We start from the raw sequence: 19,025 nt of genomic DNA on the forward strand, positions 1-19,025 counted from the left end.
GGCGCCAGGAACCAGGCAGCCTCCCAGGGCCTCTCAGCCGCTGCCTGGTCCCACCGACCAAACATTCTTTAATGAAATAAGAAAAAATGTGGACTTATGGGACATGCAACTAAGAAAAAAGTGAAAAATGTCCCTTTGTCTAAAAATCCCCATTTTTCCACCCCTGGCCCCGGGACAGAAGGTTCCAGCCGGCGAGACCAAGGGGCCTTACGACCTTCATTCACTGTAGTGGTGTGTTTTTGAAATATATTTTTATTGATTTCAGAGATGAAGGGGGAGAGAGAGATAGAAACATCAATGATGAGAGAGAATCCCTGATTGGCTGCCTCCTGCACACCCCACACTGGGGATGGAGCCCACAACCTGGGCATGTGCCCTCGGCTGGGAATCAAACCATGAGCCCCTGGTTCATAGGTCGATGCTCAACCACTGAGCCATGCTGGCCGGGCTAAATTTAGTTTTGGGTCCTAGCTGTAAAAACACCTCTCTCTCCCTCTCTCTCTCCAGCTCTTTCTCTTTCTCTCTCACATTCTCCCTCTCTCTCTTTCTCTCTCTCTCCAGATAGATGATAGATAGATGATAGATAGATAGATAGATAGATAGATAGATAGATAGATAGATAGATAGATGACAGATAGAGAGAGAGACTCCTAAGAGACCCAGCCTTTCCCCCAATAGTCCGCAACCCTCGAGGCCGCAGAGGACAGCAGCCTGGGCCTGCCGGTGGCCCACGGTCAGGGCCTCCGCAGGCTGAAGAGAACACCTAGACCAGCGGTTCTCAACCTGTGGGTCGCGACCCCTTTGGCGGTCGAATGACCCTTTCACAGGGGCCGCCTAAGACCATCCTGCATATCAGATATTTACATGACGATTCATCACAGCAGCAACATGACAGTTATGAAGTAGCAACGGAAATAATGTTATGGTTGGGTCACAACATGAGGAGTTGTATTTAAAGGGCCAGAAGGTTGAGAACCACTGGTCTAGACTAAGGTGTGTCTCAGCCCCTGAGCCTGCGGTGGAGCAACCCCTGCTACTTGTCCATGAACCCGACCGAGGCCGCTGGAGCCGCCCCAGGACTGTGCTCAGGTCCGGGGAATGCTCCTCGCCTTGGCTCCCCTCTGACAGCTCACCACAGGGCCCGTGTCCCTAACCCTCGCGTCTTGTGGTTTTGCCTTTATAATCGGCGACCTACACGCCATCGGGGAGTGGGGGCTTTCCAGCATTAGCTTCCGGTTCTCCCGGTGGCGCCGTCGTAACTGAACAGCCAACGCTCTCCGCTCAGTTCTCCGTGTCGGTGTCCGGCTCTGCAGCGCCGGTGGCCGCACTCCTGCCTGTCACACGGTCCAGCCGCGGTTCGCCTTCAGCCCGTGGCTCCCAGCCCGGCGCTGGGGGAGGACCGGAGAGACGGGGCTGGGCCTCCAAGCGTCATGTCAAGCAGATGGATGCCCGTGAGCCCGGGGGGCCCGCCTGCCACCAGGGCTAGCCCTCCCCCACCCCCGGCAGCGCCCGTCGTTAGAAGAGAACCGGTTCTCACGGCCGTCCCCCCAGGCCGGGGGCTCACGCTGTGACACCCTCCCCGCTCCTGCCCCACGTGAAGGGCGCACTGCCCTGTGCTCGGTCGCAGGCGCTTGAGTCAGGCAGACACGGGGTCAGGTGTCAGCTCTGCCACCAGCTGTGTGACCTGGGCCAGTTTCACAGCCCGGATGCCAAGCGGGCCCCGGGACAGGAATAAATGCGGCAATGGAAGCGCTGCCGTTAGCAGAGCTTTGCTCACAGGCAGCGCGCGTCTGCCACTAGCACCATCACTAACTTTTTAGTTCGGGTTTTTTAAAAAATGTATTTTTATTGATGTCAGAGAGGAAGGGAGAGAGAGCTAGAAACATCCATGATGAGAGAGAAACATGGATCGGCTGCCTCCTACGCCCCACACTGGGGATCGAGCCCGAAACCCAGGCGTGTGCCCTGACCGGGGTTCGAACCGTGACCTCCTGGTTCATAAGTCAACGCTCACCGACTGAGCCACGCCGGCCGGGGAACTTTTTAGGGTTTTATTTGAAAACTTATCACTACCGTAAAATTGGCCCTTTGCGGTGTACAGGTTTTTGAATTACGCACGTATAGATTCCTGTAACTGTCGCCACCACCAGGGTACACAACAGTCCCATGGTCTCCCCGGAAACTCCCTCTGGCGACCCGGTCCCTTTCCCCACTCGTTACCCCTAGCAACCACCAACCTGTCCCCCTTCCCGCGGTTCCGTCCTCAGGAATGGACTGTCAGTGGAAGCTTGTTGAAACCTTTGGAGGCTGGCTTCTCACTCAGAACGCCGCGGCCATCGGTCCCAGCGGCCGTGTGAGCCGGGGTCCCTTCGCTGTCGCTGCCGGGTGCACACCCGGCCGAAGGCCGCGCTCGTTTCCATCCCAACCAGCTGTGCCGGTCGGAGAAACACACAGACTCGACCAGGTCTCGGCCTGGAGTCACGTCCCCGGGAAGCTGGTGGCCCCCCACTTCCTCAGGTGCTCTTCCCATCGACCCCCGAAACAAAAGGCTCCGAGTCCAATCGTATGGCTCGAGGGAGAGAAAACTGTAGGTCCCCTGGGTGGCAGCAAAGGGAAGACACGGAAGGACCGACAGATGGTGCCTGGGGACATCACGCTGAGCCGGATCCTGTGTCCACGACCTACAGGGGGCAGCCAGCTGGCCGGGCAGAGCAGGCAGCTCCCTCCCACCCACCCCCCGTCCCCACACTGATCACGGGACAGAAAGCTGGTGCCTGTGGGTGGGAGAAGCATTTCAGAGCGCGAGGGGGTGACTGAGCCAGCAAGAGGCCGCTCGCGCCCTGAGCGCCATTTCTTGGCACTATTTCCTCTCTCCAGGTTGGTTCGGAGGCTCAGCCTTGACTCTGGTTCAAAATGTGTATCGACGGGCACATCCTTCTTCACTGTTAGAGAGCAGACACGGCGCTGCCTCCAGGTTGCCAGGAATGTCTTTCTTGCCTTTTGTCTGCCCTTCCATTCCTCTCCTAGGGCTGGGTCCGCAGCCAACTATGCAATAGAGAGGAGAGAGAGAGAGAGAGAGAGAGAGAGAGAGAGAGAGAGAGAGAGAGAGAGAGAGAGATCCTCTCTGCTTTCTAAGTGCAACGTCCATGGCCAGGCCTGAGCCTTTCTAACTAATGCCTCCCAGACCCTCCGGGGACACAGCGTAGCCGGTGCTGGTGAGAGGCCGGTCTGTTGTCCGCCAGGAGCTGGTGAGCTCCAGCTCAGGGGAAACCAGCCTGTTCGGGTGCAAGGCAGAGCGAGCTGCGGGCTGGGCGATGGCCAGCCGGTCGGGGTGTCGGGCTGGCCTGACGTCCAGCTTTCACTTCCTCTGGACATCCCCGCGCTGGACGCGTGTGCCAGCTTTCCTGGGGGTGTGGGTCCCGTGTTTCTGAGCAGCGGGTCGACGGCAGTGACACACACACGCTTTCCAAGTGGAACAGCGGGGGTTTCAGTCCCAGGACACGAACCCCGAGGCCAGGAGGGAGTGGGAACCGTGGACCCTGGTCTGACTGGGCAGCAGGGGATTCGAGAGCCGTCGAGGGTTCTAAGCCCAACTCTGCCTCCAGCCCTGAGTCCTGGGGCGGGCCCTGGGCTGTGGCCGGTTGAGCGCGGGGTCCCCTGAATGCTGCCCTCTGTGCTCTGAGTCACTCACAGAGGGAGCCTCTCGTTCCCTTTTAGGGCCTCGTGGCGCCAGATGTCCCGGTCACGCGGGGCTGCTGACTCCCGCGGGCCCGGGCCAGGCGGCGGAGGTGGCGCAACTTCCCGCCCAGGTGCGGACGCCTCGCCTTGCTTCTCTCTGGACACAAACACGGTGAAAACTTCCAAACCCAAACAGTCCCTTTGGCAACATGGGCCCCAAACACCTCCGTGAGCTGAGGGCCAGGGCCCTGACCTCCTCTCCCAGGAGCTGTGGAGCCAGCCCGGGTACCAATTAACCCGCCACCGCCGCCACCCGCCAGGCCTCCCGCCCCTTCCCTAGGGCTCCCGGGCCCAGAGCCGCCCCGCCTCCCCGGCCCCTCCTCCCAGTCCCCTGAGCGGCCTGCTTGCTGGCTTGGCTGGAGACAGTGACTTTTACTTTATTGGAGATGCCCGGGTCTCCTGGGGGGAAAGATGGATGCGCTTAGGAACTAGGAGCTCCCAGACGAGCACTCTCTCCTCCAGCGAGCAGAGGACTGTGAGATTCGGCCCCGGGGCCCGGTTTCTCTATGGAGTTAATCATAAGCACCTGGAGAGAGAGGGAGACTCACTCAAGCTCCGCCAGGCCCCAGGGCAGCGGTTCTCAACCTGTGGGTCGCGACCCCTTTGGCGGTCGAACGACCCTTTCACAGGGGTCGCCTAAGACCATCCTGCAGATCAGATATTTACATGACGATTCCTAACAGTAGCAATATGACAGTTATGAAGCAGCCACGGAAATAATTTTCTGGTTGGGTCACAACATGAGGAACTGTATTTAAAGGGCCAGTAGGTTGAGAACCACTGCCCCAGGGGGATGTCTCATCATTTCGTGGAGGTTTTCCATCACTTCTCTTTACGGTCCTTCCAAAGCCGTTCTTCGCCAGCCACGGGGGGCAACACAGAGAGGGGGCCAGACCCGCGCCCCCCCTCCCCCGCCCCCGTCAGGGAGGTGCCTGGCCCTCTGTTCTCAGCACCCGGCACCGACGGGCAGGCTGAGAGTGAGGCTGGTGAGGGGCCAGGACAGAAAGCTGGGAAGCAGGGCACGTGGGGCAAAGGCAAGGCAGCGAGGGAGTGCCCCGTCTGCAGAGCGGAGGCCGTCCCCGCAGAGGCCACGTAGATGGCAGGGGTGTGACGCCCAGAGCCGGACAAGTGAGAAGAGGTAACGTCACTCTAAGGAAGAACGGCCCGGCCCGGCCGGCGTTGCCCAGGGCATGAGCATCGATCTATGAGCCAGGAGGTCACGGTTCGATTCCCGGTCAGGGCACATACCTGCCCCGAGGCACTACTTCTTGCTGAACAGGTTGGCCAAAATGCCAAAGTTTAACAAAATAGTCTCTGGTCCCGGCTGTGTGCTGGTGGGAAGGTACCAGCCGCGGAGACGCAGCGGCACGTCCGCCGGGCGGCGCCGCAGCCGTGAGCAGGTGCCCAGGCGCCTCCAGACGTGAGAGCAGGTTACCCAACGCCCCGCAAGTCCGCTGCTGGGAACACACTAAAACCATGTGCGAGCAGGACGGGAGCCGCGGAGGCCCACGTTCACGGCAGCGCTATTCACAGCGGCCGAAACGTGGAAGCCACCGCGTGCCCGCGGATGGACGGACGGCCCGCGCGAGTGTCCCGCACGGGCAGTGGGCAGCGCTCGGCCTTAAGCGGAAGGCGCTCATCGGTGCAGCCGTGTGGATCAGCCTGCAGACCTCACGCTCCGGGACATCAGCCCGGCACAAGGGGCGGGTGCGGCGTGGCTCCGCTCCCACGGGGTCCCCTCGCCTCTCACGTTCTCGCAGACAGGCAGCAGAGCAGGGGCCGCGGGGGGTTGGGGGGGGGGCAGAGGCTGGAAATGAGTGTTTCTCGCAGGGACAGAGCTTCAGTTTTACAAACCCGAACGCCTTCTGGAGATGGACGGACGGCGGTGATGGTAGCACAACAAGGCGTGTGCGTCCGGTCCCCGGACTGTGCCTTCAAAATGGTTAGGACGTGCGCTTCCTGTTATGTGCCTTTTACCACAATTAAAAAAAATTAAAAAAAAAAAAGGAAGGAGGATGATCTCCACATGCGAACAGTGTGGTTCCCACACACCGTGCCGAAAGGAAAACCCAGACCGAGAGACGTGTGTGCAATGTCCTATTTATCTAAGAAAGGAAAACAAAATAGAAATAGATTTTTTATAATTAAAATATAAACGTTGGTGGTTTGAACAAAAAGAAGGAATGGGGTAGAGAAAAAGAACAGATGCTAGCCCGGCTGGGGTGGCTCAGTGGTGGAGTGTGTTGAGCTAGGAACCAGGAGGTCACGGTTCGACTCCCGGTCAGGGCACCTGCCCGGGTTGCGGGCTCGATCCCCAGTGGGGGGCGTGCAGGAGGCAGCCGATCCATGATTCCCTCTCCTCATGGATATTTCTCTCTCCCTCCCTCTCCCTTCCTCTCTGAGATCAATTTAGAACAATCCTACCTCTGTGTTCTGAACAAGGCCCAGTGTTACCGAACAACGCAAAAGCCAGAGTGCTTCTAGGGCCCAGATGGGGGCCTATAACACCATCTTCAAGAAAAAGAACCAGGGCCCTCGCCGGTTTCGCTCAGGGGATAGAAAATACGACCACCGATCATTTTGCCAGAAGATATGCCTTCCACAACATTATCCAGCCTCTAGGCTTAACTTCCAATGAACAGGAAATCTAGGGCCTGAGGCACATAGCGAGTAACAGCACACAGACAGTCAGCAAGATCCACGCTGCGGAGGGCGGCGAGGGGTGGGGTGGGGGAACAGAGGGGAAAGCCAAGAGAACAGAGACATGCTAACCAGTGCATATTTTGTCTGGATCCTGATTGAAACAAACACATTAGGGTTTTTGTTTGTTTGTTTTTTAATATATTTTATTGATTTTTTTACAGAGAGGAAGGGAGAGGGATAGAGAGTTAGAAACATCGATGAGAGAGAAACATTGATCAGCCGCCTCCTGCATACCTCCCACTGGGGATGTGCCAGCAACCAAGGTACATGTCCTTGACTGGAATCTAACCTGGGACCCTTGAGTCCACAGGCTGATACTCTACCCACTGAGCCAAACCGGCCAGGGCCACATTAAGGTTTTTTAAGGCATTTGTGGGACAGTAAGGAAATGTGAATATTGATTAAAGAGTTGATGTTAGCCCTAACCGGTTTGGCTCAGTGGGTAGAGCGTCGGCCTGGGGACTGAAGGGTCCCAGGTTCGATTCCGGTCAAGGGCATGTACCTTGGTTGCAGGCACATCCCCAGTGGGAGATGTGCAGGAGGCAGCTGATCGATGTTTCTCTCTCATCGATGTTTCTAGCTCTCTATCCCTCTCCCTTCCTCTCTGTAAAAAAATCAATAAAATATATTTAAAAAAAATAAAATATATATTTTTTTAAAAAGAGTTGATGTTATCAGGAAATTATCTTCTGTGGTTGTGCCTCAAACGGGGAACCATTCCCTTCTAGAAGTACATATGAAACCATTAAGAGATGCAATGATATGATGTCTGCGATTTGCTTCCAGATCACCCAGGGTCGGACCAGGGAAATGCGTGGGGGTACGGGTGAAGCCAGGTGGCCCTGAGCGGAGAGCGGCTGAAGCCGGGCAAGGGCACCCGGGAGTTCCTGGCCTCGCCTCTTCATTTCGGTCAGCCCTGCAAATTCTCAGTCATAAAAGGGATTTCACTGGGGGAAGGTCAATGGGGGGGGGGGGGGGGGGAGACATATGTAGTACTAGCTGTAATACTTGAAACAATAAAATAAAATTTTTTTTTTAAAAAAAAGGGATTTTGAAACTTTAGTGACTCCTTAACCAAGGAGGCAAAAGACCTGCACACTGCAAACTACAAAGCATTGCTGAAAAAATTAAAGAAAACACAAATAAATGGAAAGACACGGGGCAGCTGTCCCAGGGGTAGGCGGAGTCCACACCAGGGAAGGCCGAGGCCCATCGCGTCTGCCCTTCACGGGGAAGCTCCCAGCCGCCCTCTCTCTGAGCCGGCCATGCTCCCACCTGCAGCTCCCACCGGGCTGGCCAGGCCTCTCCTGCGTCGTCCAGGGTGGGCGTGGCTGAGCCTGGTTGTGTGGCGTGGTCAGGCCATGTGTCTGGGTGCCAGGTCGTGGGGTGCAACATGAATTGTGGTGACCAGGGCACCCAAAGTGGGGGGGGGGCGGGGGGCACCCATGGTAACATGGGGGAGGGCTGGCCCCAGATGCTGTAAATAAATACAGGAATCCGAGTTCAGAAAGTCCAGGTGACTACTCTGAAGTGTCCAGAATGTGGGCAGACACCCAGGAGGTCACTTGGAAGGACACGGCAGGGGAATCAAAGGCGAGGTCCTTGACCTCCAGGGCCCACAGTCCGAGGGTAAACACCAGACAGTCCGCCGCGTGAGCCGATGACCTGGTGCTCCCAGGCCACGGCTGTGGCTGCAGGCTGAGGAGCTGGGGGGCACGGAGGGCCCCGGGCTGGGACACAGCACGAAGTGGAGCTCAGAGTCAGGTGGGAAGGCAGGCAGACACGCAAACTGAAGCCAGGGCCCCGGGCGGAAGGTCTGGCAGAGGGTGTGTGCGGGCTCGCCCCTCGGGAGCTTCCGGAGGCGGCGAGACCTGCTGTTATTGTCTAACATCCCCGGGCAAGACGCTTGACCTCGACCTCCTGGAATAGGGGCCTTGAGTACGTGGACGGTGAGCCTGCTTTGCTCGTGGGTTTTCAAGAAATGGCTAAGGACAAGCTGAGTCATGGTTGCATCACCCAGGAATGTACCCAAGCCTTACTCAGTGCTGTTTTCTCCAATTTCAAAATTCCTGAACTCTGCGTTCTTACACACTTCCCTCTGCTTCCCTTCAGGGGGAACCCCAGACATTTCAAACAGCAGCTCTTCCGTTAAAGCCTATTCACCCCGCCCTCTCCCAGTCCCCCCGTTCCCAGCCGGGGTGTCTCTTCATGGTAATGGGCTTTGCACGACTTGGGCTCTGCTTTTCCATGTAGCGTCATTTCACAGACACATCCCAGAAATAAATGCATTGTTTCCAAGGACCGTGCCGTATGCCAGGACGTGCCCTGTCCTACACTGTAGCTTGTGTCTCTGCCAGTGACTATGGCCTGGGACAAGCCCTGGCCTTCTATGGGACTCCCACCTCTTTCTTTCCTTCTTTTCTTTCTTCCTTCCTTCCTTTCTTTCTTTTCTTTCTCTCGCTCTCGCTCTCTCTCTCCTTCCTTCTTTCCTTTCAAATATATGTTTTTGTTGATTTTTATAGAAAGGGGAAGGGAGAAAGAGAAACATCCATTGGTTGCCTCCCCTATGCACCCCGACCAGGGGTTGAACCCACAACCCGGGTATGTGTCCTGACCGGGAATCAAACCAGCGACCTTCCCGTGCACGGAAGCAGCGCAACCAGCCGAGCCGCCGGCCGGGGCTCCCACTCTTCAACTGTAAAATTCTGAAGTCCTTCCTGAGCTTTCACATCCTCTGACTTTCCCAGCATGCAATGCTGAATGGTACCCCCAGCAACAGGCCGAGGAGGGAGAGACCCGGCATCTCTGGAGAACTGACTCCCTGAGGCAGGAGGGCCCTGAGGGGGAGGTAGGCGACCTCGAGCCCTGTCCCGGCAGCCTGGGCAGCCAGACACAGGAGGAAGTGGGGGTGCTTTCCCTCCCTCCCCCTGTAGTAAAGCCACCCCTCCAGGTCTCCCCCCTCCCTCTATGACCAAGCACTTTTGGAGCCCGGGCCCAGCCCCTGAGGACCAGCAGAGTGCTGACTCACGGTGGGACAGCAGCTTCCTCCCCCACCCCACCCTGCGTCCTCCAGAAACCACCCCCTGCACACGCTGGTCTCTGCCTGAGGCTCCCCCCACCAAGGCTGCTGCCCTGGAGGCCAGCCAACTCCCCGCCTCAGAGTCAGAGTCACGAGGACCTGGGCCCAAGGGGAGGGAGGCTGAATGCTGGTCAACAAAGGTCCAAAGACCAGGCCTGGCTTCGGAAGACTCTAGAAGCTCGGAGCTGGCAGTTCTGACACCCTGGGTTCCCAGAAAGTGGACATGCCCTAAGCAACATACATACACACACACACACACACACATGCACACACACACACCCCAGCATAAGATGTTCCTTTCACTCTTCCCAGCGGGCCTCCCCATGACCGTCCACAGCGACCACAGCCCCGCTGTCCCTCGGCTCTGCCGCGAACTCCTCTGCAGCTGCTGTGTGCAGCCCAGTGTGCAGCCCGTCCCCATGCACACAGCCGCCTTTCTGCAGCCGCCAGCCGCATTCCTGTGGGCCCAGCTTCCCGCCGGCTCCGTCCACCTGGGCGTCCTGGAGGCCCCAGACTCGGCACCTCCAGTCTGAAACCTCGCTGGCCTCCCCCACACTGCATGTCCTCCGTGCTCCCTTCCCCATGAATGGCAGCAGCAGCCCAGGCAAGAAGGCGGGGGCTCTCCTGCCCGCCTCCCACCCCTCACCTCTACCCGCCCCTGACAGCCACTGAGCCACCTCATCCCGTCCAGTCTTCCCCAGGTCTCCCTGACCCGCCTCTGTTCCTCGGCTCAGTGAGAACTCAGGCTGCTGCCTCCCAGCCAGCACCCAGCCCTCTGGCCCGACCCCATCCATCCTCCACACCCAATCCACGCGGCCATCTGTTCATTCCACAAACACTGAGCACCTAGCAACCAGCACCTTGCAAAATGCTTGGAGGCCACGATGAAGCCGGAAGTGGTGCCTGCTCTCCGGCAGCTCACCGCAGCAGGGAAGGAGATCAGAAAGGCACCCTAGGGTCTGACTTATACAAATGGACACACATCCTGGCTATTCACCTTCACTACCGATGGGAGCCTCAAATAGCAACCGTTGGTCATTTGAACTTGAACTTTATGGCATCTTTTGTCTTACAGCTTGTCCGTTTTTCAGCATCAGATCTGCCAACTGTCCTTTTATGGCCTTTGCCTGCCTCAGAAGAATACACCCTGCCCCCAAATGCTAGGAACAGCTTCTGTCCATGCGAGTGACTTCGTAGGCCTCTTGCTTTTAGGCTCCGCTCTGTCACCGTCTGGAACGTGTTTTGAAACACAGTGAGTCACTGTCTTCCGCGTGACTGTCCATTGTTTCAGCGTGATTTGTGGAGCCTGCTTCCCTAATTTAAAACGCTGCCTCAGCATCTACCCAGCTCCCTTTCAGGGCGGGCAGGGCTGTGCTGGGCGAATCTACCCTCGTGCCCCCCCCCCCCATGCTTATCATTTATTCTATACACTTTCTCTTCCAAATCGATTTTCAATTTCCCCCAAACCACTGAGTTTTCTAGAAACTGCATTGGATATATAGGTTCATTTTAGGAGAACTGACATCTTTACAAAACGGAGGTTGGCTGTCTGGAAACACGGTCTCGTCTCTTCGTTGCTGCCAGTTTCCTTACCTGCCCCGCAGTAAACACTTAGAGTTCCCTCCCCACTCTCCTTGTTGACTTGACTCCTCGGGACTGGAAGCTTTTGCTGCCAATGTAGAATGTTTTTCCTTTCATTACATTTCCTAACTGGCGGTGACTTTGCAAAGGGTGACTTTGCTGTACTCTTCTCCTAATTTGTGTTTCTCTTGATTCCGGGTAAGGTTTCGGAAAACAAAACCAGCCTGGTATCTCCCTAGAAATCCCCCGACAACATTTAACCCCATTTAACCCCTTCCAGGGCACCGGGCCTTCCTGGCCTGGCCCTGCACTCCCCGCCCAGCCTCCTCCAGCAGGACTCTGCTCTCCAAGCCAGCGACTGCCCAAGGCACCTTGGACTCCGTGCATGCTCACACCTTAGGGAAAAAGGTGCCTGCTCACACCGGGCGCGCTCACGCCTTGGACACCGTGCACGCTCACGCCTTCACACCCGTGTGCCTGCTCACACCTTCACACCCGTGTGCCTGCTCACGCCTTCACGCCCGTGTGCCTGCTCACGCCTTCACGCCCGTGTGCGCACTCACGCCTTCACGCCCGTGTACCTGCTCACGCCTTCACGCCCGTGTGCGCGCTCACGCCTTCACACCCATGTGCCTGCTCACGCCTTCACGCCCGTGTGCCTGCTCACGCCTTCACGCCCGTGCGCGTGCCCTTCTCTGCCGGGAACCCCTCCTCCCACTTCACCTTTAACTGGTTCTTCCCACTTGGCCGAGCGCCCCTCTTGGGGAGGCCTTCCCGGACCCCGGTACCTGCCCCCCCAGCACCTGTCGGCTTCCTGTAGCTGAGCTCTGCCCGCTCCCCACCTTCTCCCAAAGGCCACAGCGCGCGTTTAGAAATGAACAAGGACCCAAGAGAGTGCCACGTCCCAGCAGCCCGTTTGAATATTTTAATGGAATTCCCCCCCCCCGCCCCCGCCGCCCCGCCTTTCTTTAAGGTTAAGTCCAGCTTCCAGCTTCAGGCTTGTGAGGGTCCTGAGCAGGGTCCTGGGCAGGTCCCCACCCCCGTGCCCAACAGGGAACCTGGCAGCCAGCAAGGGCGGGGGGGCGGGGGAGGAGGCCAGGTCCCGCCCCCACGAGCCGCCATGGCCGCCCGGCCTCGGCCGCAGCTCCCAGTCACTTCTCCTTTTTTCCCTAAACTCCGATCCCTGGAGTTTTAAGCGCCACCAGCGATGTTCTCGGAAACCCAGGCGGCTCCCCCGCCCTGCTCCCTCGGGAAAGACGGCCTGTGTGCCCCCCCCCCTCCCCGGCCCCCGCCCGGCCTTTGTTGCACAAACTGCCCGGGAGCCATGTTCGCTTCCCGCGAAAGGAAAGGCCGGCGGGCAGCCTCCGCCTCCGCCTGGCTGCGTCCCAGCCCGCGGAGGAGAAAGTGCGCCCGGCCCGGCCCGGGCCTCCCACGTCCCCGTGATCTCGGGGCGCGGTAACCGCCACCGACACCAGGCTCCCGGCCGGAGCCGCGGGGTGCCGTGAGGGACCTCCGGGCGCCCCGACGCCCTGGGCCAGGGGCCGCTCCCGTCGGGTCCGAGCTGGGCACCCCCACCCCGCCCAACCCCACCCAGCGCTCCACACAGCGCAGAGCCTCCCCTCCCCCTCCCTCCGCCCCCCCAGCTTCCCTCCTCCCTGGGGCCCCCCCCCCGCGACGCACCCCGGGGGGGCCCCCCACGCGCCCCCCTCCGCCCCTCCGCCGCGCGCGCAGGGGAAGGGGCGGGGCCTAGGCGCGGGCGGGCGGCGGGATTGGCCAGCGTGGGCGGGCGCGGCGCCCGCTATAAAAGGCCGCGGGCCGGGGCCTGCGCCACAGTCTCCGCGGAGAGCGGCCGAGGTTTCCTGCTTCAACAGTGCTTGGACGGAACCCGCCGCCACCGCCACCGCCACCGCCGCCTCCACCGCCCCGCCGCCTCCACCGCCTCCGCCTCCGCCTCCTCCTCGCAGCGCCCCGGACCCCGACCACCCAAGGCCCCCGCCTCCGCTGCAGCGCCGCGCCGTCGCCTCTCCGCCGCCGCCGCCATGTCCACCGCGCCCGCCTCGCAGGTGCGCCAGAACTACCACCAGGACTCGGAGGCCGCCATCAACCGCCAGATCAACCTGGAGCTGTACGCGTCCTACGTCTACCTGTCCATGGTGAGCCGGCTCCCCGGCGGGCGGAGGGCGCTGCTGGGCCGGGTCCCCCCCACCCCACCCCCCGGCGCCCTTCGGGAAAATGGAGGCCGCGCGAGGCCTCTGGCGCTCTCCTGGCGCAGAAACCCCGCGCGCCTCGCCCTTCCCGACCGCCTCCCGGGGGCGCCGCTGTGCGTCCGGTGGCCTGGTTTCCGGGGAGCCCAGGGCAGCGTCCGCAGTCGGGAAGGGGGTTCTGCATTTCCATCCCTCCCGGCGTCCGATCACGTGACCCCGGTGCCCTCGGCTCGCCGGGCTAACGGGCCGAGAGGTCCCCCCGCCCCACCCCACCCCCGGCTGCGCTGGAGCCTTCTGGGTAATGGTGTCGAATAGCAACCTCGGGGCTGGCGCGAGCGGCTTATCTTCGTGGGCGCCCCCTCCCGAGCAGCTGTCTCCACCCCCGGCTCTGCTTATCTCGGGGCCCCACTGGCGTGGGGGCGAGTCTCAGCCGTCTCCCGTCTGGGGGACCCCAGGTTGCCTGCTGGTGCTGCCTGGGCCCTTCATTTTCTTACCCTTCGGGGTCTAGGAATCGCGGCCCTCTACTGGGACGCTCGGTTCTTGGATAAAATCCACCAGCAGTTACTGGGCGAGACGTTTTCCGGTGGGAGGCGGGGCGGCGGGCGGGAGGTGGGGCTGGAGTTGTCCTGCGGTTGTGCCCGGCCATGGCCGCGTCCCCCTGGCCGGCCAGCGGGCCTGGGTTTCTGTTCGGAGCTCCGAACACAGCGAGGGTCTAAACACCGCCTCCCATCCACCTACCCGCTGAGCGCTGCCCACAGTCGCGCCCCCGCTAGTGGGTTAATTTTAGAAATCCCTCCGCCAGCCGCTCACTGTGAACATGTCACGGAGGGAGGGGGCGCAGGCACCTGCAGGAAATCCGACACCCGCGGGAGGACTTGGCCGCATTTCATCCTGGAGGCAGTGCCTCTGAGGCTCCCCGCAGCCGACCTCCCGTTCCAGAGGCCCGGCTTCCCCTGTCCCTTTGGGGAGAAACTAATGACCGCTGGGTTCAGTCCAGGAGCGCGGCCTGCCCCTCCCTAACCCGCTCATGTACCCCCGCAGTCTTACTACTTTGACCGCGACGATGTGGCTTTGAAGAACTTTGCCAAATACTTCCTTCACCAATCGCACGAGGAGAGGGAGCACGCGGAGAAGCTGATGAAGCTGCAGAACCAGCGCGGCGGCCGCATCTTCCTCCAGGACATCAAGGTGAGCACAGGCCCAGGGAGCCCCGCAGCTGACCTCCCGGCCCGCTTTTTAGTTTAAATGTTTGTATTGATCTTAGCGGGGAAGGGAGAGGGTTGGAAATTTAGATGTTCCTTTCACCGAAAGGTCTGCCTGCCAAATTGTCGTGGTGCCCTCGGTAAGACTGGGTGCCTTGCCCTAACTCCCTCTCCTTCAGAAACCAGACCGCGACGACTGGGAGAATGGGCTGAACGCAATGGAGTGTGCGCTGCACTTGGAAAAAAGTGTGAATCAGTCACTACTGGACTTGCACAAACTGGCCACTGAGAAAAATGACCCTCATGTGAGTATTGGCCCCTGGGGGTAAATGGAGGAGTGGTCTTTCTGGTGGCTGGGAGTTGACTGTGTTCTTCCCATTCTGTGTTTGTAGTTGTGTGACTTCATTGAGACTCACTACCTGAATGAGCAGGTGAAATCCATCAAAGAACTGGGCGACCACGTCACCAACTTGCGCAGGTTGGGGGCCCCTGAAGCGGGGATGGCCGAGTACCTCTTTGACAAGCACACCCTGGGGGACAGCGACGAGAGCTAAGCCTTGGCTGCTTCCCGTGGCCTCGGGGAGACTTCCTGGTCCCCCAAGCAGTACTGCATGTTGGCGCGACCTTTACCTTTTCTATAACTTGTACCAGATCATCCACTCATGTCTGTCATTTGTACCGTTCCTTCCAATAAAGTAATTTGGTACCCAGCTGTTGTCTGAGTTCCTGGGATTGGCTTGCAGTATATCTAGGCCACCTTTGCGAAATGCGTCAATGCCAGGTTCACACTAATTAAAATGAGACGCCTAACAGGACTTGTGTTTATGAAAACCCTTAGTTTATTCATCCTCAGTTACGTGAAACTCCTAAGTTCATGAAAGATACCAAGGCTTGGGGGTGTGGAATTCAGACAGGACTCTGGGACTCCTGATTCTGAATTACATGTTTCTAGTGGCTCATTCTAGCTTTCATTTATGTACAAAAGGCATTTAAAGGCTTAAGGAGTCTAGAAACCAATGATTATCATTATCCACTGAGCTGACCATGTAATTCAGGCTGTCGGGAGCACCCGTGTGGACAGCTGTGTGTCTGTGACAGGGTCAGTGTCCCGCTGGTGTGTACACGGGTGGGACCAGGCGGGTGCCGCTGCCCCTGGGAGACGGGCTAGGGATGTGCTTCATCCCTGTTGGAAATTTGAGAAAGTTCACATGAGCATGGAAGGTCCCTTCATTCCAATACGACGTTAGCAGCAGCGGGAGAGCGAAGGTTGAGCATCTTAGATATTGGAAGTGACTAGTGCGGCACTGCAGAGCCGTTACATGTTTCCCAAGTCAGCCACAGTGATTAGGTTTCTGTCTAGCCCTGGAAGCAAGACATGGTGGCCCTTTTAGATCTCACAGCTGTGTATTCTGACCACAGAAGGAACTTCTTGAGAATCTAGAAATAGGAAGTTAAACTTCCCTCCCACATGATGGGGGTGGAGCGAGACAGATGTATAACAGGGTGGGTCTAAGGATGGAATAAAGGGGACACGGGGGGTTGTGACAGCGTGGATTGACCCCAGGAAGCAGGAAGAGCACATTTGAAGTTAAGTCTCGATGAAGTGCCCAAAGCAGTGAGACGCCCCCAAGGGACCTGCGTGCCTCAACCATCCAGAGGTGTGGCAGCCTTCGCCAGAGCTTCAGGCCAGTGGTGGTCTTGGGGGACTGCTCATAGACAACTTCTCAATCTGGGCAGGGAGTTGGATTCTTGGGCTACCGCTAGAGCCCCCCCGCTCTGCCCCATGGGATTTTGTGTCTCCCACGCTGTTGAAGGTGAGCTGGACCCAGGGATAGCATCTCCCATCGAAGCCTGGCCTGGTAGCCCCTCCCAGCATTCCCGTTAGGGCAGCCGCCTCCTCACCGCAGTCGCAGGGACTCCCTCCTGGTGACACCAGACTTGGGGTGAAATGAACGAAAGTCCCCAACACTTTCCTAGGGCCCCTGCCGAGGTGGCCAAGTGTGCGCCGCAAGCCAGCGCTGGGCCAGGTCCAGCCTGCTCTGCAGTGATGGAGCCCTGAGGAAACCGGAGCAAGGGGAGCTGGGGTGGGGCTGGTTGGGGTAGAGCACAGACCTGTTTTCCGAGGCCCAGTAGGGGTCGTGGTCTGTGAGCGCCGTGTGTATGCTGCTTGTCTATCGTGTATGTGGTTCTCGGAGACGGTTCTCGGGGGCCGCTGACAGGTGACACTCGACAGTTTTCCTCTTGCTGTGACAATTCCGGGGGCTCCATCGAGGCCCCTGCACACTCTGGGAGCAGCTCCAAGCTCCTCCTGGCCCCTCGCGTCACAGGCTGCGGGCTCTGGTCTTTGACAGTGCTGTCAATGCGGCCGCCGGGAACTCTGTGGAGACTGGGGGGTGCTGAGGGTCCTGGTGGGAACACCATGGGGGTGGAGCTGAGCGGCGTCTGGGGGCCACTGTGGTAGCCCGACCTCCCATACAGCGCCGCGGACTTAAAGGCCTGCTCCCCCCTCATCTTCCAGGCCTCGCTGTCGTGCGGTCCCCGGGGCGCTTCCTGGCACCCCTGAGGTGCTCGGGCTGGCCCTCAGGGAGGAGGCCTTCCTTCTGGGGCAGCAGTAGCTTGGTCTTCGAGCTCGTCCTGCTGGGGTGGTGGTGGGACTGCAGCCCCAGGAGGCGGCCGAGGATGCCAGGGTGCGCGCCCGCCCCCCCTGCCTCCCCCTGGCTGGGCTGGAACTCCGTCTCTTCCTTGTGCAGACTGGGAAGAAGCAAGAAGCTGAGGTTGAGTAGCGGGCACAAAGGGACCAAACCCGACCTGATTTCTCCCTCAGCCCCTCTTCTCCCTCCCCCTGGCCCCAGGGCAAGGACACGGTCTTCCTCACAATGCCGACTCGCCTCTCCTGATCCGTCCTGTACCTCCTGAGTCATCCTCCCGGCCCAGCTCACCCAGCTGCTCTGTGGCTCCCTTTTGCCCGTGTTAACACGCAGGCTCCTCGCCTGGCATGTGCGCTTCCGCCTGGGGAGCAGCGTCCCCAAGGAGAGAAGTCGCCCTCGCCCTGTCCAAACCTCCCCAGGCTGCAGGCCCAGCGGCAGGCCCCTCCCTCCAGGGGGCACAGTGACCTCCTCTGTCCTGTCCCTTCCCCGGCATCCAGGACCTGCCTGTGTATCCAGTGTCGCTGAAGCGTGTGTCCCCGGGAGGCCAGGCCTATGCATTCCTTTCTGCTCCTCCCCCTCCGTCTCCACAGCCTTCGGTTGCTGAGTACAGATCGGGCAGAGCTCGAAGGCCACCTCCGGAAATGTTTCAGTTGACCACCTTTCCAAGCCTTGTTCACGCCACTAGGAGACGCCAGCTAATTCTAGTTTCAGACTAATAGGATATTGTGTTCTTAAAAGCGCAGGAAGAGAGCAGCTTAACACTGTGGGGGGAAACCTTGATAGACACGCACCGGAGTCCTCTTCACGCTCATCGAGAGAGAGCTGTCTGGGCGCCCCTCAGCCCACGGAGGCCCAGCGGCAGCTCCAAAGGGATTCTGACCCCATCGGGGAAACGGCACCCACGTGGGCGGTCCGAGGCCTTTCCTCTGTAGCACAAAGTCTACCCAGAAGGTCCCTGTGAGGACCCAGCCTCCTGCTGGGGCGTACCTGCCCCCGCCCCCATTTCAGGGACACCCCACCCTACCACCACCGTTCCAAACGCCCCGGCTTATCAGAAAACAGTTCCGGACCAGCGTTAGGAGCCAGGCCCTGACACCCCAACAGGATCACTGACCACTGACTGCCCTCAAGTAAGTCCCTTCTCTCTCTGGGCCTCAGGGTCCCTCTCTGGACACAGGGCCTTAGACTGGAGGTCCCCAAGAGCCCTGAAGCAGGACAGGAAAGAGGGAAAGGTGGGAGGTGAACCAGACATACCCGGGCCACACGTGCCGCCTGCTAGCCGTGTGACGGTGGGCTCGGCAACTACCTAACCTCGCTGAACCTGGAATTAGCCGTCTGGAACTGGAGCTAACAAAGCAAGGGTATGGGGAGAAAACCACAGTCACTGCATGTAAAGGGCTTAGTGCAGTGCCGGGCGCTTAGCATCCGGTGTGCGCTAACGAGGCGCTCTGTGCCAGGCAGGCCCATGCACTGGGTTTTCTCTCCACCGAGGTGGTTCCCTGGCACTGCCCACCTGACATTGAAGGTGGAGCCAGAAAGGAGGGTCGGCGAGACTGGGCAGAAGCGGCCGTGTCGGGGGGCTGTGGCTCCGGGTCGTTCCAGGACAGGTCCCGCTCCACTGGGGGCAGGTCCTGGTGCATCTCGTCCACGGCCAACAGGGACGCCTGGCCGTCGGGGACAGAAGCAGGAGTCCCACAGGAAGATCAGCCAAGCAAGACCATGAACTTGCCAGGTGACCGGGAGAGGCCACTTCCGTGTCTCTGGGCCTCAGTTTCCCTAGTTGCAAAATGGAGAGACTGACACCCACCTGAAGCCGCAAAAATTGGGGTGAGAATCCTGGGAGGGGAGAGGAGGCCATTCAGTGTCAGGC

The 19,025-nt window shown here is 59.4% G+C and overlaps 2 protein-coding genes across 2 annotated transcripts; one reads left to right on the forward strand and one right to left on the reverse strand.

The window, feature by feature from the left end:
• The first annotated feature begins 12,947 nt into the window (after window positions 1–12,947).
• FTH1 (ferritin heavy chain 1) lies at window positions 12,948–15,217 on the forward strand. The gene is made up of 4 exons (XM_036295726.1): window positions 12,948–13,254; window positions 14,347–14,493; window positions 14,687–14,812; window positions 14,900–15,217. Exons 1-4 carry the CDS (start codon window positions 13,141–13,143, stop codon window positions 15,059–15,061), a joined length of 549 nt encoding a protein of 182 aa, XP_036151619.1. The 5' UTR covers window positions 12,948–13,140; the 3' UTR covers window positions 15,062–15,217.
• A 1,263-nt stretch (window positions 15,218–16,480) lies between these two features.
• BEST1 (bestrophin 1) lies at window positions 16,481–18,810 on the reverse strand. The gene is given in 5 exon segments (XM_036295541.1): window positions 16,481–16,751; window positions 16,753–17,050; window positions 17,053–17,258; window positions 18,669–18,690; window positions 18,693–18,810. Coding segments are annotated over 5 exon segments (900 nt in total). The 5' UTR covers window positions 18,796–18,810.
• Between the last annotated feature and the right edge of the window lie 215 nt (window positions 18,811–19,025).

The sequence above is a fragment of the Myotis myotis genome, unplaced genomic scaffold (assembly GCF_014108235.1).
Source record: "Myotis myotis isolate mMyoMyo1 unplaced genomic scaffold, mMyoMyo1.p scaffold_m19_p_27, whole genome shotgun sequence".
Classification (NCBI taxonomy): Eukaryota; Metazoa; Chordata; class Mammalia; order Chiroptera; family Vespertilionidae; genus Myotis; species Myotis myotis.

What these genes read in the sequence shown, in the direction of transcription:
- FTH1 (XM_036295726.1), top strand. Translation starts at nt 13,141, where the DNA reads ATGTCCACCGCGCCCGCCTCGCAGGTGCGCCAGAACTACCACCAGGAC. An exon ending in CCTACGTCTACCTGTCCATG is followed by an intron (nt 13,255 to 14,346) that starts GTGAGCCGGCTC and finishes GTACCCCCGCAG; the next exon opens with TCTTACTACTTTGACCGCGA. An exon ending in CTGAGAAAAATGACCCTCAT is followed by an intron (nt 14,813 to 14,899) that starts GTGAGTATTGGC and finishes CTGTGTTTGTAG; the next exon opens with TTGTGTGACTTCATTGAGAC.